This window comes from Parasteatoda tepidariorum, chromosome 6, assembly GCF_982258835.1.
Source record: "Parasteatoda tepidariorum strain Cologne lab strain chromosome 6, Ptep-v5.0, whole genome shotgun sequence".
NCBI lineage: Eukaryota > Metazoa > Arthropoda > Arachnida > Araneae > Theridiidae > Parasteatoda > Parasteatoda tepidariorum.
This window is the reverse complement of record NC_141760.1, coordinates 66,936,561-66,959,071: the sequence shown is the minus strand read 5'-3', so window position 1 is coordinate 66,959,071 and position 22,511 is coordinate 66,936,561. Positions and strand designations below refer to the sequence as shown.

Below are 22,511 nucleotides of genomic sequence, written 5' to 3'. Positions count from 1 at the left end.
ACCTGACTTACTTCTGTAACAACATTTGTTTATTTACTAACACTTTGCTACTTATGACATATTAAAATGTGTATCAAAGAAAAATAAATTAAATATTGATTTATATTATAAAATACCAAATTTAAGCATAAAAACTTTCATTCTTTCATGTTATTAATTGTTAACATTTAATACTTTTTCTAATTTAAATGTCATTGATCAATGGTAAATATTTTCTAGAAAAGGGTGTCCTAAATTTTATGGTAGATTGAATTAAATAGAAAAGTGGTCTCCTAGATAATTTGATTTAACACCATTAGATTTCTTTTGACGAGGATAATTTGAAGTCAAAGATCTATATCAACAAGCCCACATTCCGCCGTGCATCAAAGAAGCATCGATGGAATTCTACAGCATTTATGCCAAATAGTAATGGAAAATTTTGATGAAAAAGTGTGCCAGCAAGATTGTGAAACTCATTTGCCCAATCTACTATTTCATATATAATCCTGTCCCATGTAGTTTATGTTTCAATAAAAATAATTAATAATTTGAAAATTTTTTTTTTATTTAAATAAAATCTTTCGTAAATTTTAGGACATCCTTTGTATGCTAAGTATTGCAGTGTAAAATTATTAATCTTTTGAACTTGTATGGATTTGACTTGTTAAAGATAAAAAGAAACTTTAATTAAAATATAAAAATTAAAGTGTACTAAAATATTCAAGTATTGTTTTTGTTAATATGATTTTTTTTGTTTGCTCATAGAAATTAAAAGAAAGTAAAATTGCTTGAATAATTAATTAAATCTTAAAGTTTAATGACTGAATTACTGTGAAACTCTTAAATATCACTGCTTTTTCAGCATTTACTTGTAAATTTAGTTTATGTACTAATTAGTCTAACTTTTTTTTAAAAGAAACAAAATAAGTTATTTTAAAATGTATCATTTTTATTTTCTATTATTCTAGCCCTTTCTTATGGGGTAAAGCTGCAATTGCACATTATTCAATTGTAAACAGTGGAGAACATCTTAATTTATCGAAGCAAGCTAAACTTAAAGATATTGCCAGTCTAATCTCGTCTGAAAAAATTGAAAAAACTATTCTTCATTATCCTCTAAAAATGGCTTTACAGGTAAATATATTTTTTCATATATTTTGTTCTTTGTTTCTATTATAATAATTGTTTTTAAGCTTTCAGTATCCACATCCAACTTATATAATAATAAATATGTTAATCCGATTATTAATGAGTTGCTTTATAAAATAATTTGCATTACAAGTTTAATATTTTAGTGTTCTTACTGGCTTTTGACAAACTTTAGAAAAACCTGCAAAAAAATAAATAAATGTATGTAAATAACGATGTTAGTAAATTAAATTCTCCGCTTTATTAATTACTGATCTCAATTTAAATATTTGTTATAGAATCCATCAAAGTAGTTATCCTTTAAAAATTTCAGAATCTCCCCTAAAATGTTCAAAATTTAGATTATAATCTCTTTTATTCAGAGGAGAAATTACCAAACCTTTTTTCATTATTATTTAAATTAATTATACTTTAAAGTTATAATTTAGTTTGTTAAGTTTCTAATGGTATAGAATTTCAAATAGTTTTTTGATATTTTGTGACTAAATTTTTCTTAATCATTTTAATCATTTTCTTAATCACATCAAAATTTGGTATTCCTTGTGTTATTTCCAAGAAAAGAAAAATAGAACAATAGCTATATAATTAACTAATGAAATTGAACTTTAGGTTTTAGTGAAATGTTGATTATATTTTTTTCCTTATCATATAAATTTCTATAGGCAGTTAATCTATTTGAAATCAAACTTGCACAAAAATAAACCAACTCATAAAAACTGAAAATAGTGATTAAATTTCTAATTTAGATTTTTTTTTTTTTAATTATTATTTATTTATATTTCTAATTTTCTTTCTAAAATTTTCAGAAAGTTTGCCTGATTTACATAAACCCTAATTAGGCAACCTTTACTTTAGTTGTAAAATTCATTCCATTCTTATTTTTTTTCTGAATCTTATTGTCTTTCTTAAGCATTATTTAAATTATTATTTTTTTAATCATTTTTGTTTTTAGCTTTCTCTGGAATTTGTAGAAGACATTGACAAGGAATTAGCTTGTAACATTTATGATTTACGTTTCTTTCTGCCTTTACTTGCAAATCTGCTGTCTCCTGGTAAGTACATTACTATTTTTATCTTTTGTGCATTGCTGCTACTTAGCATGTTTAACATTTTCTTCTATTACTTGTGTTTTAAATTTTATTTTTTTTAAATTTTATCTTAATTAAATTTTATCTTACTCTATTTTTTCTTGAATTTATTCCATTTTAGAAAAGCATTATTTTTATAGCTTATAGAATATTTTCTTGTCTTGGTCTTTTGCAACTGTGACCAAAATCTTGACTTAAAATATTTTATTCTTGCATTTATTGTGCTTTAGTAAAATTAATTTCCTTAAATAAAATTTATATAAATCTTAAAATTCAGATTTATAATTTGCAAACTGAGGTTATTATAAATCAAAAAATGCCTTATTAACCTTTAAGAGTGAACAAATAATAGTTATTAAACATTTACTTTCATTAAATATTTTACAACAATTTCTTGGAAATAGTTCACTTTAAGAAAAAGTGCAATCTAAGTTTATGGGTTTCCAATTAAAATTGCTTTAAAATATTCCAGACAGACAATTTAAGATTGTGCCTAAAGAATATAAAAATTTCTTTGTTTCTCTGAACCATAATTATTAATCATGTTTGAGAATAACGCTGAATACTTTGGAAGTATTTCTTAGACTTTTATATCTAACTCTTCATGTTTTAAAATTTTAATAAATTATTTTTTTAGGTTCCTATGTAAATATCCACTGTTTCCTTGAATCAAAACTTTTATTCCTGGTATTTATTTCATTGAGTAGTTATGATTCAGATCTCAGGGCTCTTGGATATTATTGTCTTTCTCAGTTTTATCACCATTTAGAAAGTTGGAGATCTCAAGAAAAAGAAGTTTGGATATCTCTTTTAGAGTGCCTGCGTAATGATATATCATCTTCCAATCCTAAACTTCCATGCATTATTACATTATTTCTTGTTAGAGTAACTGAAATATTCAACAAACCAAGTATGTTTTTTTTAATATTATATCATGAATCAGTGATTTCTTTTGTATTTATTATAAACCTTTAATTCCTCAATATTTGTGTAATATTAATTTTGACAAATGAATCAAAGTATTTGTTCAATCAAATATCTTTATTTCTTTTTTACTGATTTTTTTAAAAAAAAATCAAATTCAAATATATATTCAAATTTTTTCAAAATGTTATGATTATTTTTTAGTTCTAATTTAACAAAATAAAGTAAAATTTAATTTATTATGATTTATTTTTATTTTAAATATGCTTTCTTAAATGAAAAGATATATAAATACTTTTATAATTGAATAAATTAAAAATATATGAGAAAAACAACTTAATCGAAGGGCCCCAAAAATTTTAATGGCCTAGAGCCCCATGTACGCTTAATCCGGCCCTGGTACAGTCAACTGCCTGTTTATGATAAACTGAAGTAGAATGAAAATTTTATTAATAGTATAATAATTTATCTATTTTTTACTGGGTGTAGTGTGACCTACAATAAACTACAAAGGATGGAAAAGTGTTTGCATTAAACGAAAATAGAGAATTGTCTAATTTCAGCTGAAGTTTTTCTCAGAGATTTCTTAACTCTAATATCTTGCACTATGGAAATTCTGGGCAATTTGAAAGCTAATCCTTGAATCCTTTTTTTTTTTTTTACTTATTATTTTTCTTATAAATATTTTTTACATAAAAGACCTAAAAACCACTAAGAATTGGATACAAAGTTCTGCTTGGTTTTTAAATACTAAATAAGTTTTCTTAATATTTTGTTTCTTTGTTCTCTTTCAATATCTTGTTTTTATTCTCTAAAACTGATGTGAATTGTACTGATAGCTGCTTTCCTTATTAAGTCAATCTCCAGAGATCTGTTACTTTTAAAAATGATTGAAATGATTGTTTGAGTTTGAAAAAACTTCGTTACTGACATGTATCTTTTATTTTATATTATAAATATTTTTATGTATTGAAATCTAAAAATTGAACTATCATAATGTTCTTATTATTTATTGAAAAGAAAAATATTTTAAAGTAAGTACATTTTTTTCAGGTAATTCTCTATATCCTATTCTGTACAAATTTATTATGACAAAACCAGCCTTAGATGTCACTCATGTTCCTGAATTTTACAAGTTATTTAACAGTGTAGAGTTAGAGGTAAATTTAATATTCATCTTTTAAGATTACATACTCACCATAATTTAGATAACTGACAAACCTTATAGTTTTATCACCATGTAATCTTTATAGATATTGCAGAAGTAGTATCAGCTTTTCTCCTTCTTATTGTTATATACAATTTTTTTCTATAAGCAATAAACTTTTACTACGTTATATACTATTATATTGTTTAAAAAATGTGCTTAGTACAAATTTGCTGTCTGATGATTTTTGGTACGATTAAGTAATAATCAATTAATCTGGTTTGATTTTATGAGTAAATATTAAAGGAATTGTTTTGATTTTTAGAAGCAACTCTTAATGCATGATTTAGTCTACTGTATTGACAAGGTTTTTCTTTCTTTGATTCAACTTAACAGTTCAGCTTATAAAAATCATTCAGCAATTATATGAACATTTTAAAAAATATTGAAGTTATTATCGTTTTGAGATTTAGAAAAATAAAAAAAAAGTCTCTTGATGCTAGTGCAATGAAGAAAGTTAGTATCTGTTGCAATATGATGGATATGCATCAATTGATGAAAATGTTAAAACTTGTGGTATTGTTAGTTAAAGAAATGTCACAGAAGCTAAGGAATGCAAACTGATACTGATGAAGACTGTAAAACCAAACAACAACCAATGTGTGGAACTGCAACCAAAATTCATTTGTGGAAGGCCTCAGAGCCTTTAAAAATAATGAGGAACTTTGGATTTTTACGTAAACTTACAGAAAATGAATGGCAATCTGTTACAAGTGCCGAAAATTTATTGTTTAATCTAAGAAGAAAAGAGTGTTCAAATCAAAATGTCCAAATATTTGAAGTAAATACATGTGTTTATTCATCTTTCTTTTGCGTCGGAAATATCTTTACATTAAGTACACACTCTTTTTAATTAAATTTTTTTACACATAACGTAAGTTTATAATTTTAAAATCCATTTTTTTTCATACATTTTCAAGTTATTTGATATTTAATGTTGTCTTGCATTCGTTTTTCCATCACATCGATGTTTTGCAATGAATGTCCCTAAAGAAACAATCAATCAAAGTTTTATTGTATAAATTTACAGATAATGAATGTATCCAAATATTTGATTGCGAAAATTTAGCTGTGGGGTCATGATAAAAAATTATGTATGTCACCAATATTTCTATGATAAGCAAGACAAGTTTGTTTCAGCATCTTGAAGTAGTTTCTTTTCATTTAGTATTGCTCGATAAGTATTGTACCATTTACTATTTCTTGTATAATTACTGAACTTAATTTAAAATTTTTTTGTCATATGTCTGTATCTTCAGGCATTAGTTTTTATTATTTTAAGAAAAGTTAGAATTCATTACCCACATTTAACATAAATTTAAACTCAGCTCTATTCTTATTACAAAAAAAAAAAAATAATAATAATTCTGCAACTGCCCGATTTGAGCTAAATTCACAATTTCTTGACCAGAAGCATATAGTGACAATGTGGTCAGCATTGGGCATGAACTGCCTTCTCTTCCTAGAAAATCTAGCACTTAGTGATTAGAAGCTGGGTAGGCTACAGGTCACTACAAGAAATATTTTTGTTATTTAAATTTTTTTATTATTCTCATTTTGTTTATTTTATTTTTGTAAATCTTTTAATGTCATGTTGTTTAACATTGCTTTTTCTTGCTCATAGCATAGAATACAAAGGTTATGGTTATTAAGCTTACTTGCTGATGGACTTCGTACAAGTGTAGATTTTCATATTTGTGAGAAGCGATATATTTTCAGTATAATGAAATCTCTTTGTTGGAGCACCTTATCATCGCAGCAGGAAAAAGTAACTTCTTTTAAATACTATGTATTTTTCATGTAAAACATTAAATACATATTTAAGTATGTACATTATTCCATATGCCATCTTCTCAAATTAGTAAAGTATTTGTTATAGTTAAGAAATTTATTTAAGCCAGATTATTTTTGATAGCCCACAATTTGCACCATAACACCTATATCTACCTACAACATTGAAATTTTAAACTGTACTTCGTAATAAAAGTACTTTTTAAGATTTTTAAAAAATAAAAAAAAACGACTTAGCACCTTGAAAAAAAAAGGGGGGGGGGTATATAATTTTTTTCAAAAAAAAAAGAATTTTACTGTTTTTTGTAAAATCACTCAATTAGTTATGAAATATTTATTATGTATATTTATTATATGTATATTTATTTGAAAAAAGTACGATATTGTGTTATGTAATCTGTCTAAGCAAATTGATTATTTATGTCATTACTGAAAGGAAAAAATATTTAAAAAAATACTTATTGGTATTATAACAATGAGACAAGAATAATAAATATTTTAGGTGCTTTCATTATAAAAAAATATATTTTAGCCATAGAAACTTATCTAAAGGTAATTGATTAAATGTAATTTTGAACTAATATCTAGAAGTTTATTAACTTAAGAGTTTTTTACCAGTGATATGCTAATTCATCTTTAAATAAGTTTTCTATTTGCCATAAATAACAGTTTTTAATTGTGTGATAATTTTTTATTCTAGTCAAAATCTAAAACTTATTTTGTTATTACAAAAATTATTTATTTTATCTGAGTAGAGTTTTAAGATTTTGTAGTTAGTTATTTTAACTCATTGACTACAGGTCTTTGAAATTTGGATCATTGCTTAAAGCTTGATTAGTCCATCAACCCTCTTGCTATTTGGATAAATTTGTTCAAAAACTTTGCTAACTATTTGAATACGATGTAAACCTTCAGTTATTATAACGGTTATTCAGTCATATATTCAGGGTTCCCGCGGCCTTGAAAAGTACTTGAATTTCATTTTGATTTTCAAGGGCCCCTAGGAGTACTTGAAAATGATATTACATCCTTGAAAATTTCGAAATGACCTTGAAAAGTATCGAAAACTCGGGAAAACAGCCCTATTTCCAGTATTTCTATGTTTAACTTTTTGACGTGCGTAAGTGTGAGAGAATGACTTCCCCGTCTTTCAGATGATGACTCGTACTGTTTGATTTAAGGATTTTATGTATGTTTGACTGATTTTAGGAATTTTAAATATTGGGAACTGCGCCAGATTCTGACAAAATCTCGATTCTTATTCAGGCGATTTTAATATCAATCATCGATCTTCGTATTAGACGTAGTTAAAAATTATGTGTTGCAGGGATGAAAGACTTCCACGAAAAAGCGGAAATCCGCTTTTTTCCCCCAATTTTGAAAATTTCCGACCATGTTCCAAAAACTAAAATTTTTGGCAAGTCCTAAACCCAAGCCGCCCGAACGATAGTCGGATTACCGCGACTTCTGCTATAGAGTGGACAGGAGTCTAAGCGTTTCGTTACGAGCGCCGATATTTGATTTTTTTTTTGTTTGGCTGATTTTTGGAATTTTAAATATTAGGAACTGCACCGGAATTTGCTAAAACCGCGATTTTTAATCAAACGATTTTAATATCAATCATCGATTTTTGTATTTAACTGATTTAAAACTTACGTGTTGCAATTTTTTTACGCGATTTAAAAAACGTACTAGCAATTCCTATTCACCCAATATCGCGATTTGTATTTAAGCGTTTTTAAAACCCAATATCGCGATTTGTATTCTCGTGAGTTTAAAATCCAACGTCTCGATTCGTATTCACGCATTTTTAAAACCAATTTTGCGATTCGTTATCACGCAGTTGTAATATCAGCTAACGTTTTTCGTATTTACTGCGATTCGTATTCACGTGGTCTAAAAATTATGCATCGTGATTCTTATTTACGCGATTTAAAAATTCAATATCGCAATTTGTATTTTCATGTCTTTAAAATCCAACAGCGTGATTCGTAATCACGGGATTTTATAAATCCAAAATCGCGATTCATATTCACGCTATTTTAAAATCTAAAAACGCGATTCATATTCACACGATTTTAAAATCCAATATCGTTATTTGTATTCACGCGATTTTAAAATCCAATATCGTGATTTGTATTTTCACGTTTTTAAAATCCAATGTCGTGATTCATATTCATGCAATTTTAAAATCCAAAATCGCGATTCATAGTCACGCGATTTTAAAATCTAATATCGTGATTCATATTCACGCGATTTTAAAATCCAATATCGTGATTCATATTCACGCGATTTTAAAATCCAATATCGCGATTCATTTTCACGCGGTTTTAAAATCCAACAGCATGATTCACATTCACGCAATTTTAAAATCCAAAATCGCGTTTCATATTCACGCGATTTTAAAATCCAACAGCACTATTCATATTCACGCGATTTTAAAATCCAAAATCGCGATTCATATTCACGCGATTTTAAAATCCAAAATCGCGATTCATATTCACGCGATTTTGAAATCCAAAATCGCGATTCATATTTATGCGATTTTATAATCCAATATCAAGATTCATATTCACACGATTTTAAAACCCAATATCGCGATTCTTGAAAGAAGTAGAAGTAAGCTTTCTCTTGAATTAGTTACTGTAAAGATGTGATATATTTTTCATTAGTAAGTAATTTAATAGTCGCGCCTTCCTATAATTGCTTAATTTTTTTTTTTAATATATTAGTGGTCAAAATTTTAAAATTATATTTAAGAAAAATTTAAAGTTAACTGTCTAAATGCTTCTGCCACTTTAAATATTGAATAAAAATCTCCCAGCATAGTTAAAAGTTGCTTTTATAAATCTCAGTATCATATAAAGCACTTCCCACCCCTCCTCCTAGTGACCTGCATTGTAAAAGTTCAGCTTTTTTTATTTTTGTCCACTTTAATGCCTGGTGTTGCAATTCGTTTTGGCGTGATTCAAAAATCGTACTCGCAATTGCCATTAAAGCAATTTAAAAATGTATTATCTCGATTTGTACTTAAGCGTTTTTTTAGCGCAATTAGTTTTTCCGCGAATTTAAAATTCAATGTCGCTATTCGTATTCACGCATTTTGCGATATCAAACATCGATTTTCATATTTATACTCTATTTGAAAACTACTTGTTGCAATTCATATTAACGTGACCATGTCAAGTGCGTATGATCGATGCTACTGAAAAAAAGTTAATTCAAGTATGAGTGGTTAATTAAAAAAGTCAGTGACCAAAATTGTTACTAAGAATCTATCAGAAGGTATTGAGGTGAAAGTTGGCAACTGTTTCAATTTAAAATGGTTGACTGGTAATAAATTTAAAATGATAATCAAGCCGCAACAACCAATAATTGATTAATTTTCTTAAATAGAAAAGTGGTTGAAATTTCAAAATTACATTTAAGAACAATTTAAATTTCACTGTCTAAATGCTTCTGCCACTTTAAATATTAAATAAAAGTCTCCCGGCAGAGTTGTTTTTAAATATCTAATTGATATCACAGTATTATATCGAACATTCCCCCCTACCCCGTCTTCTGCCCGAATCTTTGCTTATTCAGACTTTATATACCTAGCTTAAAATAAGCCTCAATGCAAAATTCAAACCTGACGTTTTTATGCATCATGAATTTTATTCTCGACTTGATGCCAATCACCCTTGTTTTTTTTGTTGTTTTTTTTATATATATACTTAGATCACTTTCCGAAATCAAGAGAGAGCAATGGAAGTCTTATTTTTCAGTACTGCTATTATCGACTAACATTTATCATCAAAACATTTTAGTTTAAAATGTTAAATTTTAATCTATATTTAACTAAAATTTAAGTCCTTGAGAATTTTATAATAAGTCTTAAAAAGTCCTTGAAAAGTACTTGAATTTTATTTTTATAGTAGAGCATGAACCCTGTATATTATAAGCATTTTATTTTGTATTTATAGATTTCTGTTCTTCGTGTTATTTTGTCCGCTGTTAAAATTGAGTCATCTGCTCGAACATTATGTCAAAATGGTTTACTAGTATGGCTACATAATATATTAGAACAGTGGTAAGTAGAAATCAATTATTGTTATGATGATGACTTGTAAATTTTCATTTCTGTATCTTATTTTTTGACTGATTTTAATTTTATTCATTTATTTATTTATTTTTGTCAAGGAGCACTAGCTTGGTAATGACTTAAAGAATTATCCAACTTTTTCTTTGAAAACTGGAATTTATGACAATTTTTTTATTTTTAGTTTTATTTTTAAGTAAAATTTTCAAATAATTAAAATTCAAAAATGTTTATTTATAAAATTCTAAGCTATTATGTTTTTTATTTCTCAAAAAGGTACTGATTTTTTTTTCTTCTCTTTAGTGAAATGACTGATGAAATATCACCAATTTTAAAAGATATTTTTGAAAATGTCAGTAAAGCTGATGCTGAAAATGGATCACTAATGCTTTTGCAAAAGTTAAAGTAAGAATTTGTTTTCTAATATTACATGTACTAATATTTCAATCACATGATATTCTAAATTAAATTTTCAGAAAAGATATATTATTTTAATTAAAAAATATTCAATGAGATGCATTTGTATTGTAGTTACAAACATTTGCCTTCTAAATTTTAAAATTAATTGCTAACAATAAACTAGTGTCATGATTTCTTCAAAAATTTCAATTTTACCTATTCCTTAATGATCTTATGCTCTTATCACTCTTTCTCAACCTAGTTATTTATATCACCAGGGCAGCCACTTTCTCTGGAAACAGAAAAAAAACTATAATTCTCATTCAATTTCAAAATACCACAGGGAAACCTGGGATTGTGTTTCAAAATACCACAGGAAACTGTGTTTTAATCTATTATTTATTAGGCATTAAAAAAATTTTCCTAACTATTCATTATACTACTCATTTATTTTTATTGTCATTACTTGTTTAATGAATAATTTGAATTAGTTTTTTTGTTAATTCTATTTTCTATATTAAACAAGCATTTTTTAAAATCGCTTCAACCTATAAAGAATATTTATGAAAATTAATACTGAATTTTTTTAATTATGATTTTTTTTTAAATGTCGGGAATATTTAATGTGCAAAACACTGAATAAATTCCTATTAAAGATATGAGCAATTTTCTGCATTTATTGTAAATTCCTAATAAGCATATGTGTAAATTTAATTGCATTTAAAATCAAATAATTTATATTACAAAATTCTGCACAATGCGTTTTCTCTGGAAATCTCAAGGAATATGGTTATTGTCTGAAGAATGTCCACACAATCACGTTCTTCTTTAGTAAATCTTTCTGTTCCATTTGCTGAAAACGAATTTAATATCGGTTTTCTGATAACTAACAAATGATGTTTTTTTTTCTGAATGTTTATATAGTTGTAAATAAATGAGTTCTAAACGAAAATAAATTTTAAAACCAAGATCATAGATTGAACCATCAAAACCACAGGGTTGCCCACATTTGAACAACAGTAAGAGGAGCACAAATTAAGAGGAACATTTTATACATTTTGCAAAGCACTTTTTAGAGTTAGGTAAAATAATTTAATAGCAAATCAAAACTCAATTTATTAATAAATTTAAATATTTTCAATGTGTGTAATCAATAACTTACAGCAGAAACAATAACAGTAGAAAAGAAATCAATTTATTGAAAGAAAATAAAGTTGAATGTTTTCAATGCATTTATTTAATAATAGAAAACATTTCCAGAAGAAGAATGAAATGAAAAATTATAGTAAAAAAACAAGAATTGTTGCATTTAAAATATTAAATTCAAATCAAGTGTAAATATGTAGATCAGGGGTCCCCAACCTTTTTTCACCTAAGAGCAAATACCAGAATATCGGTCGAATGGCGGGCACCATTTATTTTTTCAAGACAAATTTATAATTGATAGACATAGGTAATAATAAACACTACATATAATGCACAGAAAGTTTAATTGAAAAAATTAATTTAACATATGAATATAATTAGTATTAATATTCTTGTGTAAAATAAATTATTACTAAATTGCTTTCAAAACATACGAAGTATAAAAATTATTTATAAAATACAGTCAATGTGGTCTTTGGCATGGCATTTCTTTGGCCAGCGCTTCATAATTGGGAGAATATGATGAAATTCCTGCTCGCAAGCAATCGTTAAGGTGTTCATCTGTAAGTCGGGATCTATATTTTGATTTTATGATATTCATTGTCAAAAACAATGATTCGCACAAGTATGTGGAACCAAGAAACGACTTTATTTTATGTGCTGCTCTTTTTAAGAATGGAATTTATTCCTTCAACTATATTCCAAAATTTCTCATCTGATATAACAGTTTTGAGGATAATGTCATTCTGAAGATCCGCAATTTCTATCTCCACTTCCTCTCGCCTTAGTTGAAGAAATTCTGAAATGTATGTTGCTATTAAGGTTGCGTTTATTTGGTTGGTAAAAAGATTAACAAAAAAGGTTATCAAGGGCTCGATGATATTAAATTGTTGAAAACTTTTTTCAAATTGATCTTGAAGCAATTGAAGGTTGATGATAAATGTTGATAAGTCAATTTCACTGTTACCTATCATTTTTTTCATGTTTGGAAAATGCACAAGAGACTTCATTTTGAAATGTGATATCCACAAAACTAGCTTAGCTCTGAACAAGTTTATAGCCTCTATCATTTTTGCTATATGGTTGTCCTTTCCCTGCAGCTCCAAGTTTAAATTATTTAGTTTTTTTTTATGTCCGTTATGAAAGACAAATATGCTAGCCAAATAGAATCTCTTAATTCTAAAAATGTTTGATCTTTGGCTGCAAGGTTATTTTTAATTTTTTCATTTAAATATAAAATTAGAAATCTATCAGGTACTTTGCCTTTACTGAGCCAGCGTACTTCAGTATGTACACTGTTCAGTACATAGCATTTAATGGGAAAATAGAAAACTTAAATATTTTATCGTTGGTCACAAGCAGCGGGCACACTTAGACCTGTCGACGGGCGCCATGGTGCCCGCGGGCATAGGGTTGGGGACCCCTGATGTAGATAATATTTTCCTTTTTATACCAATAAATTGTATTCAAAAATTAACAAAAAATATTTTAAGTGCATAGTATTTTGTAATAACTTTTTTTGTTGTTACCAGTAATGATTTTTCATATAGAGATAGATATATGATGTTTAAGCTTCGTGAAATGTAGTCTATAAAATCAAAATACAGTGGAATGGTCCATAAAGGATAAAAAAAAAAATTCTTTTTTCATGTCAAATGACAAAAATATTATTTTAAATAAAAATATCATTATTTGTAGAACTAAAGACACAGCTGATTGGGCATAGTTTCAAAATGTTGCGGTGAAACTTCGTTCAATGTGGAGCAGTTAGCAACCCTGTACACTTACCATGTTAAATATCATAGAAACTGAAAATCAATTATAATATTATATGTCATCAGTAAAATTTACTCATAGCATTGATCATTGATTCTTAAATTACATTAGATATCTACAACCTAAGCAGGCATCTATAGAAATAAAAAGGCAAATTTACTCTTCTTAATACTGCAGTGAACTATGTTAAGTGGCTATTTCTGTTAGAAAATGTTAATTTTTAAACATTTTTCTTAAAATATAAATTAATAATTAATTTTTTAATACAAATATTAAAATTTTAATATTAATAAATATCTTAATTGATGGATTGATATATTTGGATGATAATATGTGACCCATTCCAGTTTTGAAATTTTAATTATTTAGAAATGAAACTTCATTTATTGCTACTTTTATTTATACATTCATTACCTGTAAATTATTTTCAGAGAGCATCTTCTTAAATCTTCCTTATTGAATCATCACTCCTCTACAGTTTCACAAATGGATATCAGTTGAGAATTTGCATTTTATATCACCTGTAAATAGGCTTTTATAAATAAATAATGAAAGAATAAAATTGTCTTCATTTTACTTCATAATTCTGTTTAATTGAAGTATTTTTGTAAACCAGCTATTGTTAATATTACTTTTACAGGTATATGATTTTCAACATTTTTACTGAATTCAGTAATAATGTTCAGTTGGCAAAAAAAAGGACCATCCTGAATAACTTTTGATTATATGATTGGATTTTGCGTTCTAGGCTCAAGCCCACTCTTATATATACTAATCTCAAATATATTAATAAATAAGTGTAGACAATATTTTAAGTTATGAAATCAGACACAAAAATGAACTTTCTCTGAATAAACATATCTTTTTTTTTTTCTTGACAGATTTGGATTTCTGACCCACAAAATAAAGGGGGGTTCAAAGTTTGGACTCCTGGATGTCAATTTTTCTTTTTGCGTATTTCACCATATCTCAAAAACTTTTTAAGCATTTTTTGCACACAATTATAACATTCGTTTATCCAAAGGTAATTCCATGTGAAAAATAATTTTTAATAAATATTTATTATTTTATTCAATAATGGTAGAAAAAATTTTGAATTGTAAGGTATACAATTTTATACATCATTTTCAAAATGTAATTTTATGTATCAAAATACAAAATTTGAGCAAAATCCATTGAATAGTGCCTGAGAAATAGAATTTCAAATAAGTCAGATGCTTAAAATTCGATTTGATATAAAACTTTAAATTTTTTTATTTTGTGTATTATGTATTTGAAAATTAAATATTTGTAAAAAATATAGTCAGCTATATAGTTTTATAAGTTTATCAAGCAATTAGTAACTACATTAGGAAGATCCTGTCATCAAAATGACTTGTCGAGAATGCAATTATCGCTATTTCCTTTTTCAATATTTCTGTTAATTTAAATTGAATTTGTTTCTCTAAACCTGATTCTCATGTTTTTTTTACCCGTTAATCATTACATCATTAATGTATCTGAAATTTTTTAAATTATCTGCCTTTGAAAAAAAGTTATAAATAAAGCAACTTATACAAATATAAAAAAAAATATTTTCTGATAATTTATAATATTCAGATCCTTGCCATTAACTCTTTCATCACGGCAATGGCACTTTTTTGTCCCATCTTTTGTTCTAAGAGTTGCCCTGCAGCACTAAAATTGAAACAAAATGCAAATTCTTTTAAGATTTGTTTATTTTACTTTAAAAAAAAATAGTTATCATTAGCAATTAATAACAATACTAATACAATTTTAACGCATAAAGAGTATTTCTGAAATACGAGTTATCTTGTCCATCACGATGAAAAAGTTTAAGTTTAAATTTTTTTTTCACTTTATTACATAGAATACATTCCAGTAAATAAACTGAAAAAAATCTTCAGCAACATAAAATGATTGAAAAACTTTATTACATAGAATACATTCCAGTAAATAAACTGAAAAAAATCTTCAACAACATAAAATGATTGAAAAACTCATTTTCTGTTTTTTAAATTAGTCTTCTTGCTTTCTATCCCTTGCCGACCCTCATAAACTGCTTGCACAGTTCTTTAAAGATAGTTTCCCCACAGTTACCATTTCACTTGTCTTAAAACGAAAATAATTTAGGTCTCTTCTTTCAAGGCACTGCAGGCAAAAGCCGCCCCAACTTGTCTTTGAGGTCTGGTCCTATCCTTGGCTAGGCTTTTTCAGTTTCCCTTATTTACTATATGAAATTCTTTCTCCACCGATTCTAGTCCCCTAATTGGTTTTCTTCCTTGTTTTCTATTTCTCATGGGATTAATAAAAGTGAGCTTTTTTTACTGGATTTGTATTATCAGATCAAAATAGATGTCTGAGCCATCATAGCCTATTTTTTTTTTATTTAAACGACTTAAAACTCCTCATGCACCACAAAGTATAGCATGAGGCTTACAGTTGTAAGTAGAAAACAAAAGGAGAAAAATTTACAAATTTACATTAAAAACAAAATTCCGCAAGGCCGCAAGACTTTCAATACTTTTGACCAGTTCTAATAAGACAGGTGGCCAACAAATTGAAAGACGTCTCAAATCAGTCTTTAAATTCATTCGGGCACTCGCATAGAGACTACAGTGAAAAAGAATATGTTCAGCATAACCGCAAGCACAAATTCCACTGGTCTGCAGATGGAAACGAAATAAATATCTCTTAAAATTTGGGTCAATTTAAAATCAGTTGCAAAGAATTTACATTGCAAACGGTGAAAAATGGATGGAAAGAACCTTTTCGTCCAGAGCGACCGAGGCGAAGCAAGAAATTCTGCATTCCAGTCCGCAATGATTTTATCTCTAGCGATGCGCTTCCAGTGAGAAGCTGGAACAGACACCCTTAAGTCTATTTCACCACACGTAGCTTCCTTAGCCAATTGGTCTGCTCTTTCATTGCCCAAAATACCGCTATGGCCACGAACGTAAGAAAAATGAATAGTTACGTTTTCAAGAGCGTTCAAAATCGAGAGAATTTCCACCACAAGCTTCTCAGTAGAAGTCGTGTCACGCAAAAGAAAAAGTGAAGAAAGAGAATCTGTACAAATGAGATATTTAAAAATTTGGTTTTCACTAAAAGAATTTTGTATCCACTTAACAACCAGGTTTATACACAAAAGTTCAGCCTGGAAAACAGTACATTCATTATGTAGTCGGTGCTTGGCAGTAACCTTCTCTGTTCCATTTTCATAAATTTATAACAGGTTTCATCATAGCCTATTGCATTTTATTATTTTAACAGTATCGGTTTACTGGATTTGTATTATCAGATCAGAGCTATCATAGCCTTATGCATTTTATTATTTTAACAATATCGGTTTTGTACTTTTGGTAAATTTCTAAGTTAAGCAAAGATCTGCTATTATTCTCATCAACTGCACTAAATATTTTTCTTAATAGTTTCTGTTCAAAGGTCAATGCTTTGAGTTTCATGCGACTTTGTTATTGCTCCGTATTCCCTCCCATAAAGCAGAATAGGTCATCTTTAATAGTGAAAATGTAGTGTTAATAGTCAAAGATTCAGAATAAAATTATAATTGCATATACATTTAGACACAAAATATGGAAATTGAACTCAAAAGGAGTATTGTTTCAATTTCATTTATTTATTCTTTTAAATTTTCCTCCAGCACTAAATAAGTTTTATTCTTGGATAAACGAAGTTGTGCTTGCATTGGCACACATTAGAGTTGCTTTCTATATTTTTTCTATCTACTTTTTAAGTTGCTTTCATTTGTAGCGTAATTATGAAGTCTGATTCGCTAAAATAAGTTGACACAAATGGAAACAATGCTTCGAGTCCTCTTTCTGCCTCCTGTGTGACTGATTAATTTTCTCCTAGAAATTTAGAAGAATTTTTTTAAACGAAGTTTATATCGAATTAAATTGTACTTCTTGTCAGAGAATTCAGGAAAGCATATCCCAAATACGTTTTCTAATGATAAAAAGAGGTCTTGAATAGAAATCAAATGTATAATCAGAACCACTGATAAATAAGTTTGGAAATAAAAAATTTCTGGCATCAGAGACGCCGGGAATAGCGATGAAAAAAATAATCCACAAGTATCATATTAGGCATCTATTTCACAATTCTCCTATTTTCCTTTCCAAATCTAAATCCCTTCTTGCCATTGGAAAGTTCATTTTTCAAACAATTGTAATGGAGCTCCTGTTTTTGAACACGAACGAGTCAGTTACATCAGAAGGAGAGTTTATCTTAAATTCAAAAGTTTCCTCGCGCACGTTCTTCTTTTATGGATAAGAAAAAGTACAAATATAGTTTGGTTAATGTTGCACGAAGCATGAAAAATATCAAATTAATTACATACAGCAGAAATTTATTTAAATTTTTAAATACATAAAAATTTCTAAGATTAAACGTTTGCGTAAGCGATACTAAGTTGAATGTTTAACTTATGAAAATAATTTTTGACTATCTCTCATATTAAAAGGAAGTTACTGGCGCAAAATCACTTCTATATCAGAAAATATTCGCCAAACATGCTTCTCACTGTCATAACTCAAAAACTATTCAATGGAATAATATGAGATTTTGCACATTACAACAAATCCGATTTTAGAATGTGATTGATGGCGGCTTTTTTACTTTAAAGATTTTTCTTCTCGCGGAAACGTAAATGGGTTACTCATCAGTCATCACTTTTGAATTAACTAAAAAATAGTTTATATTGACGGTTTCGGATGTTTAGAAAAAATAGTGGCTGTAAAATTGTAATTTTTAGTTTTGTACTCTTATGATTGAAAATAATAATAATGAAAAATTAAAAAAAACGTTGACCTCTTTCTAAAATTTTGAATTCAAAGCAATTAAATTTGAAAAATTTTGGTATTTTTTTTATAGAATCCTGAAAGTTTAACAAAAAATACGTTCTTTTTTACATCGTTTGGACACGTCGAATGTTAAATGTTCTCCTTTCGTTACAAAAAAATGGGATTATTTTAATTGGGGAGGGAGAGCTCGATTCTCAGAATATGCTATTCATGTTCAGTATTCGACGAGATTTGCCGATCACCAAATTATTTGTTAATCCGCTCGTGGGATAGTGAAAAGTTATATCTTTATTTTAGTTGCTAATTAATTAATATTTATATTTATTTCTCAATTTGTTCATAAATTATTTTATTTATTGGCTAGAATAAATAAGTGCATAATCGTTAAAGCAGCTATATATTAGTGGAAAAAATTGACTTGTTTTGAAAATATAAGCAACAAAATAATATAATTTTTTATTGAAGCAAATGAATAACATCCTTATATATATTTTATTCTACAAACAGTACGCCCTTTTTCATTATAGTTATAGCAAATCTATTTCCCTAGCTGTTAGTAAACTTGATTTTACTATAAATTAGATTTTTTAAAATATGGTTGTTTGTTGACATTATATTAGACAAATTATACTTATTTCGTAACTCGTAACACTTGCACTTATTTAAGAAGTTTTTGTTTTCAAGTTGCAGTGAAATAAAAATTGCAAAAACAACAGTAAGAAATTTGTCAAATTTTATCAGCACGTATGACCATATTTATGATTATTCGATAGTTTATATTACGTTTAAATTAATTAGGTATAATGATGAGCGAAAACCTTTCAAATCAGATTTATTCAATCTAAGTATAAATCTTGTTACCAGTAAAAATATAAAACCTCCCAGGGTGAAATAGGAGAAGTTAGCAGCTATGTTATCTATAAAAAATATATTTAAATATAATATTTTTTAAGATTTGTTTATAACGTTTTTCCTTGGAGATCAGAATAATTGCAGACGCTCATTTATAATTCGATTAAAATTGGGAATTTCATTCGTCAAAATTGCACTTTCTTCCCCCCCAAAAATATAAGTTTGCGGCCACCCTGTATGGTATATGAATAATAACTACTAAATTGATAGACGTGGAAAAATCGTTTCAAATCGAAGTGCCTCAAACGCGGCACTGTTTCAGTGAAGAAAGGAAAAATTATAACCGCGAACAGAGAATGTAGAAGATAATTTTACAAACCAGCCGTATTAATTTATTTTATTGCATAACCGTCGTTGATCAGCTGACCCAATTTTTTGGGTTTACGACTACTAATGTTTAACGCTGTAGCCTTGTAATTTAGAACGCAATTCAGAAGACAACGGAATACCTGGATCAAATATTGGGAGAAATTTGCCTTCGTGGAGGACTTTGTTTTGATGAAACTAACCCGCATTAGCGCAAACCTCCCACGGTTAGCCTGGCGGCAAAGGAAGTCTAACCCATGATCCGTCTACCACACAGAATGTTTTACGTCGGTGCGAGCTGGGAGCAGAATTTGTATCGACCAGCTGTCGCTGGGATTCGAACCCGACTCATCTCATTGGAAGGCGAACGCTCTATCCCCTGAGCCACCACGGCTCTGTATTAATATATGTAAATATCAACATTGACTCCCCCAAAATAATATTGTACCATAAAAAGTTTTTATGAAAACATATTTTGCATTATTTCCGCCCTCTAAATTGAAGTGAATTTTTAAAAAAAATTTCATTTTCATGGTTACATGAAAACACAACAACACATTTAAGATTCAGTAACTCCGAAAATAATTCAAAATTTTATAAAAGGTCCAAAGATTTTTTTATTTTTATCGTTAGTCCTGAAAATACGTAAAAGAAAAAAAAAATTCATAATTTTACTGCAATTATTTTTTCCTTTCCATTGAAATATCAGAAAAACTTTTAATATAAACTATTTAATTGCGCCAAAACTAAATTGAAATTTAAGCAAAATAAAATGCATCAAAGTAAAACGGTGTCAGTAGCTACAAAGAAAAAAAAATTATATATATATATATATATATGCTTTTGCTAAATTTTCGCTAAACTAAGCAAGAAAAAAATTCTTCCACTTTGACATATAATAATTGAAAATCTAATAACTGCATCACTTTTATTTTGATATCAGAATGTCCCTTAAGCTAGGGCTAAAGAGAATAGAAGGGCTAGTTCACTCCGCTCTTAGAGCTGAAGCTACGATTTCCCTCCTCATGACGTCACTGTGTCCACAGATCTCGGAGATCGCAAGCAAAGATATATGATAACTTTGCATCTTTCACTTTGTAAAAATAAGTTAGACTTTTTCTGGTTATTAGCTCTCAAACTTTACGTAATTAACACATTATTTTCGTTCATAAACATAGTTCCAAAAAACTTTCTGGGCCATTATATTAAAAAAAAATACCATTTTAAACTTATAAAAATGTTTTACTAGTTGGCGAAAATGACACCATAAATACTTTATTTTAAAAAGTTCAGTTTTAACTTTAATTATTAAGAAAAATGCAAGCATATATCGACACTTTTTTTTATCTACATATTCTTTTATAACAATAAGTTGAGTTAAATTTAGAATCCCTGATTTTAAAATATGCCGTTAATAGCAATTTGTTCATACTTAATCATTAGGAAACATCAACCTTAAACGCTAATTACTGAAACAAAATAATAATTTAGGTTCATAATGACATTAGAAATTTTACAATTGCTTATAGATATTTAAATTTAAGAGAATATAATTTTTTTTTAAAATCATAAATATTTAGAATAACTACACTAAAAAATATGTTATGAAATTAGGAGAATTCCAACTATATACAAAATATTTTATTTATACTTTTTATTTACATTTTAATTTTCTTTGACTTTATCCATTTTTGAATTTTTTTTTCACCTGCCTTTCTTTTTGAAGTAACTAGGCGGTTTCTATTTAGATAATGAATTTTTATAAAAGTTCATAACGACAGAATAAACGTATTGCTGTTTTATATTAACTGTGTCATTTCGGAATCCATTCTTTACATAGTTGTTCATTTACTTTTGTTAACACGCGGAAAATTATAGTTTTTCCTTTTGTTTTTCTATCAGAATTTTTTCAAGTTGCAATGGCGCAAACTGGCATTTCGATAATAGTTTTAAATTCTTGTAAATTCACTACAAAAACTGAGGAAACTCATTATAGAAAATAACAAATGTCTTAGAATATCTCGCAAAAAGAAATGCTCCAATATTAGTTAGAGCTAGTAAAATCGGAGGATTGGCGCGGCGAGAGCTTCTTCAAAGGAGTGAACCAGCCCTTCTATTCTCTTTATCCCTGTTCTTTACCTATCTAAAAAATTTCATCTTTAATAATCTAATAGTTTTTTAGTTAAAGTGAAAAGCGCGCTCGACAAAAATATCTGAACCAGCGATGATAACGACAGCAAATTTTTTTTCTTTTTAAATAATAGTAATGGAGATACTGCAATGCAGTCAACATTCTGTTAATTGTAGCAATTATGAAATATTACATATTATTTATGAGCTTAATTATAATTATCAGATCTGAATCGATAAGGAGATAGTTTTCTGCTTATTCGATTCAAGCTAAAAATGAAGAACCATTAAGTGTTCGCAATTTTCTACGCCCTCTCGACCAAGTTTCTGTCAGTGAAGAAGAATGATCAATATCAAGGTCATGGTTGTTACATAACAAAATATTATTCACTCCTCGTTTCATTCTTTTTACTTTGATATTCAGTCTCCAAGTACAAGCGGTGCCACATAACCGTACTACGTATGTAAGAAATATTCGATCAAAAATGTTGAAATGAAGGTGATCCACTTAAAAAAGCAAATAAGAAAATTTTGGGTTACGTGCATCGAGACCCAGTCAGATATTAAATTACAGTTATTAAATCCAGGACTTAAACAGATTCGATTCAGTTTCCTGAGAACTTTTTTTTTTCTGAAATAATAATAATTTTGTAAGCATTAATGTTTTTCTCACTTCATAGAGCAAGCAATAAGTGTTTCTCCAGCTTTTTGCCAAACAAAACTTTTGTAATACTAATAATTTCTTTTTAATGGACATCTTTTCTTATCCATTTCTGAAAATATATGTTTTAAGTAGT

General features: G+C 27.7%; 1 protein-coding gene and 1 long non-coding RNA gene across 3 annotated transcripts in view; one reads left to right on the top strand and one right to left on the bottom strand.

Moving 5' to 3' along the window:
* The window catches only part of LOC107448442 (nucleolar pre-ribosomal-associated protein 1), a 60,725-nt gene extending 46,620 nt beyond the window's left edge, over positions 1–14,105 (top strand). The window contains exons 26-33 of the mRNA XM_016063624.3: positions 951–1,116; positions 2,084–2,183; positions 2,857–3,129; positions 4,197–4,303; positions 5,975–6,118; positions 10,107–10,213; positions 10,526–10,627; positions 13,975–14,105. Of these exons, the coding sequence (XP_015919110.1) occupies positions 951–1,116; positions 2,084–2,183; positions 2,857–3,129; positions 4,197–4,303; positions 5,975–6,118; positions 10,107–10,213; positions 10,526–10,627; positions 13,975–14,044 (1,069 nt within the window). The 3' untranslated portion in view covers positions 14,045–14,105. The remainder of the gene's footprint in view (positions 1–950; positions 1,117–2,083; positions 2,184–2,856; positions 3,130–4,196; positions 4,304–5,974; positions 6,119–10,106; positions 10,214–10,525; positions 10,628–13,974) is intronic.
* The window catches only part of LOC122270999 (uncharacterized), a 35,866-nt gene continuing 18,526 nt past the window's right edge, over positions 5,172–22,511 (bottom strand). The window contains exons 2-3 of one of the 2 annotated variants that reach the window (XR_006226099.3): positions 13,958–14,064; positions 5,172–5,337 (exon numbers count right to left, since the gene is read on the bottom strand). This is a non-coding gene — a long non-coding RNA (uncharacterized LOC122270999). Of the gene's footprint in view, positions 5,338–11,339; positions 11,475–13,957; positions 14,065–22,511 lie in introns of those variants that run through there. The other variant, XR_015434712.1, reaches the window with a different exon arrangement.